At 39.6% G+C, this 4166-nt stretch overlaps 1 protein-coding gene across 1 annotated transcript; it reads left to right on the plus strand.

The window, feature by feature from the left end:
* Positions 1–1557: 1557 nt before the first annotated feature.
* LOC115542187 (small nuclear ribonucleoprotein Sm D3) lies at positions 1558–4166 on the plus strand. The gene is made up of 4 exons (XM_030354345.1): positions 1558–1825; positions 2314–2449; positions 3584–3776; positions 3930–4166. The coding sequence occupies exons 2-4, from the start codon at positions 2324–2326 to the stop codon at positions 3992–3994; spliced, it is 384 nt and encodes a 127-aa protein (XP_030210205.1). The 5' UTR covers positions 1558–1825; positions 2314–2323; the 3' UTR covers positions 3995–4166.

Raw genomic sequence — 4166 nt, forward strand, 5'->3', positions numbered from 1 at the left:
TTAGTTCTACTTGTTTAGTTTAGTTGTTCTATTTTAATATTACAGACAAAGGATATATTCACATCCATAGACTGTAAAAATAAACTACCACCTGGCGAAAGGGATTGTGCATCAAAATGCATCATTGGATATTTTTGGGGAAATACACCACCATTTTGAGAGAAAAAAATATATATTAACGTACACATACCTTAGTCTTGGGCCCTAGGCTAATGAAAACATTGTTTTGCTACGTCCGAAATGAGAAACGCTGTGGCTATTTCTCATATTCGCTTTTTCTCTCAACCCAACAATGTCTTCCAATAATGACAAATGATTTCAAGATCAATTACTAAACAGTGATAAACAACACCATTATCAACAGCAAAATAACATTCCAATGATATGCTCCCATGATTCTGTTGTTAAGACTGAGCTGTTCTTGAGACTGTTCTGTGGTTAGATCCTTACGCATGGGGAGACCTGTTCCCTTCTTGTCACCCGCTTCTGGAAACGCATCACTCTCCGATCAACCTGGACTCTCAGATGACCAGGAGCTACTCTCTGGGAGAATTCCTCCTGGAAGGCTTGGATGTGGCCCAGCCTGGTCAGTGGAAGCTGAATAACGATGGACACTCGATGGTAGGTGCTAGTCCCATTTAGTCTCTATACACCATCTGACTTGAATTGTGTATTTCAGACTATTTTTGTTTGTCGTGTGTGCGCGCGTGCGTGTATGTGTACATGTGCCTGCATGCTTATTTTTGTATGTTTGTATATATTATGCTTCTTTGTGGGCATGCCTGTGCGTGTGTGTATGTTTGTGTGCATATATGCTTGTGGGTCTACAGTATGTGTGTGTATGTTTATACCATGCTTTTTGTGTGGGGTGTGGGGTGTGTGCGTGTCTGTGTGTGCGTGTCTGTGTCTATGTGTGTGTTAGAGTGTGTGTGTGTGTGTGTGTGTGTGTGTGTGTGTCAATGATAACAACACCATGACCACCAGCAAAATAACATTCTAATGATGCTGTGCTTCCAACATGGAGGCCGTCATTGCAATGTGACGTCTCGATTGTTTGGGTCAAATCCATTAGGTCAAATCCTAAACCAGGGGTCACCATCACCAGTGCGCCCGCAAGGACCATATGAAGCGCCTGCAGGCCTGTTCTAAAAAATAGCACAACTCATTCTTGAACAACTCTTTCCCACCATTTTTAAGTCATTGTTGATAATTATTGTGAGAAATCATTAACATGATCAATGTCTTCACATAGATGAGTATCATTAATCATTAATAATAATATCTAAAGGCAAACTGAGCAAATCAGAAGAGGGTGCCCTTCGTATGATTCAGTACCCATGAAGTAGCTCTCAGGTTCCAAAAGGTTGGTGACCCCTGAACGTTTATGAAAATTGAGATTTTATTAAGCCATTTAGTGCCACCTATTGGGCTAATATGGTACAACTTGGACTAGAGCGGTGTGGGTGTTCGTGTACGTAGCTACCTACACTTGTCAGCTGAGAAACTGTTGCAGTTATCCATAGTAAAATACTTTGAAACTAGAATAGCTTCACCTATATCATCGTTTCGGCGTCGATGTTCTGTCCACATGGTAATACCAATTTATGCAATGTTTGCATTGTTTATCATTGGCCTCAATTTTAAAAAAAACTACAGGTCCATAGTGGCCATCTCGTTGTGTGACCCGGAAGTAGTTACATTTGTCGGGCATTCTGGGAAGGCGGAAAAAGCTCAAAAGCGTTTGTGAAATCGACGTCTGCACGTTGCCGCAGTGTAGAAGACTATCCCAAAAAACAAAGAAAACTCTTCCAAATACATAAATCAGGTATGTGTTATGTTTAATTTGTATGATGGTATATATTCTAAAATATCGTCAAACTAATGTTTATTAAGGGTTGATATTTACGTGGTTCAGCTATCCTTAATTCTGGAGGTGTAGCCGACTAGCTCAGTGTCGCTAACTACAAGATTCAAATGAATTAAATCATTGACTCTTCCACATGATACGCACCCGTATCTAGTATTACGTCTTGGTTGTCTGTTAGTATTTTGGTTTTACTGCATATATACATATTTAGAACGATTACCAACTAGTGTAATTTGTAGGCTACGTTGTACTGTGTTTCACTATTTGCTGGCCTAACCAGTCATCTATCAAGCCAAAATAAACCATTCTGTGATCGAGCTGCAATACTGAACATGACTTCTCTAACGATTTAACTTGAATATTGGTTAAAGTTTAAGCTCGCCACTGTAAGGTGAAAGCAAATTAAATCTTATCAAAGTAACCGATGTATTTTGCTTTCCCCACAGGACCGACAACATGTCTATCGGCGTGCCTATCAAGGTTCTCCATGAAGCGGAGGGACACATCGTGACCTGTGAGACGAACACTGGGGAGGTGTACAGGGGCAAGCTCATTGAAGCCGAAGACAACATGAACTGCCAAGTAAGTTACATACATCTACATTGTGTAGACCAATATATTGGTGGTTATTCTACCAAGGCTAACCCATACCAATTAAGCCATCGGTATGGGTTATTCAAAAGTTAGTGGTGCTTCTAATCAAGTCACCTCTGATTTTATGCTCTGTTTAACAAAGTTGGAAGGAAATTCTTCCCATAACCCAAATGTTTGAGTGGAATAACTTTCCTAGATGATGGACCTGGTGGGGTTAATTCTAAATTTTTGTGCTTTAATTAAAGTGCTATATATTTGCTTATTGGGGCCTTCATATTGGCAACCATCCAATATTTGAAAGACCCAAACTTGCAACCACACAATTAGAATATAGGTACTTTTTCTTTCTTTAGCCCTGAATCACATATACCTACTCAAAGGTAATTTTCATCATCCCCAAAGTAACTAAAGGAGAGAATATAAACCTTGATGATACAAGGCAAAGAGCCCTCCGTCCAGGGATGTCTAGGAGGGCAATAGTTGTTCAGGGAGACTTGTTATGCATCATAAAACAGAAACAAAAGCATGATTGATATTTAACCAAACTAAATCAGGCAAGCTAGTTGTTTTTTTTTATATAGTAGAAAATGTGAATAGAAATTTCTACTGTTGACTCACTCTAGATGTGATGATCCATGTCATTGTTAAAGTGAAACAATTTTAGTTTTAAGATAATGTAAAATATTATCTAGAGTTTTGTGTGACATGCTGATGCCTAAATATAGCTATCCCATGAATTCAATTTCACCCTATACCTGATGTTTATAAAATAAAACTTACTCTACTGCGATGTAAAGGATGTGTTGTAACTTTACATGTAGTCATTGAAGTAGAGTATAACATGGTAATATATTAGAGTATAACAACATATGTAACGGCACTATATGACGTTGAATACATTTTCAGTGTGCAAAGATTTATTTGCCAATAAAAAAAATTGTGGAATGATTTTGGCACAGTATGGCACAAACTCCCCAACCTTTACTGCTGAACATTTGTTTTATTCTAATGTTGGGCTACCTTTGTCAAAGACTATGGTTAATTGAGGAACCATAACTAGGATAATAATAAATGCAACAGCCATTTCCCAGCCTATTAACCTGCCCTGTGTCTCCCTCACAGATGTCCAACATCACTGTGACCTACCGCGATGGGAGAGTAGCCCAGCTGGAGCAGGTCTACATCCGTGGGAGCAAGATCCGCTTTCTCATCCTACCAGACATGTTAAAGAATGCACCCATGTTAAAGAGCATGAAGAACAAGAACCAGGGATCAGGGGCCGGGAGGGGCAAGGCGGCCATTCTCAAAGCTCAAGGTGTGTGCCCGCTACTGAAATGGATGTGTCGTAGAAGTGAGGTGTTCTGTATTTGGCCCTCTACCTTCCTGTCAGACCATATGGATACTATATTTATTGTTTCATGTCAGTGTCTTTGGTTAATTAATGTGCTTCTGCTTGTTTCCTGTGCAGTGGCGGCCAGAGGTCGGGGTCGTGGAGGAATGGGAAGAGGCAACATCTTCCAGAAAAGGCGATAACTGCTGCAGAGGTCAACTGAGGAGTTTTGCATTGTACAGACGTTTCTTTTGTTGTCCTTCGACGTTGGAAACAATTGTCATACATTTGTGTTTTCTTTGTCAATGTAACAAAGTGCTTTGCAGTTTTCTGCATTTTTTTTTCTTTTTTTAAATAAAACGCTTTTAACTTGTA

Source organism: Gadus morhua, chromosome 4 (assembly GCF_902167405.1).
Source record: "Gadus morhua chromosome 4, gadMor3.0, whole genome shotgun sequence".
Taxonomy (NCBI): Eukaryota; Metazoa; Chordata; class Actinopteri; order Gadiformes; family Gadidae; genus Gadus; species Gadus morhua.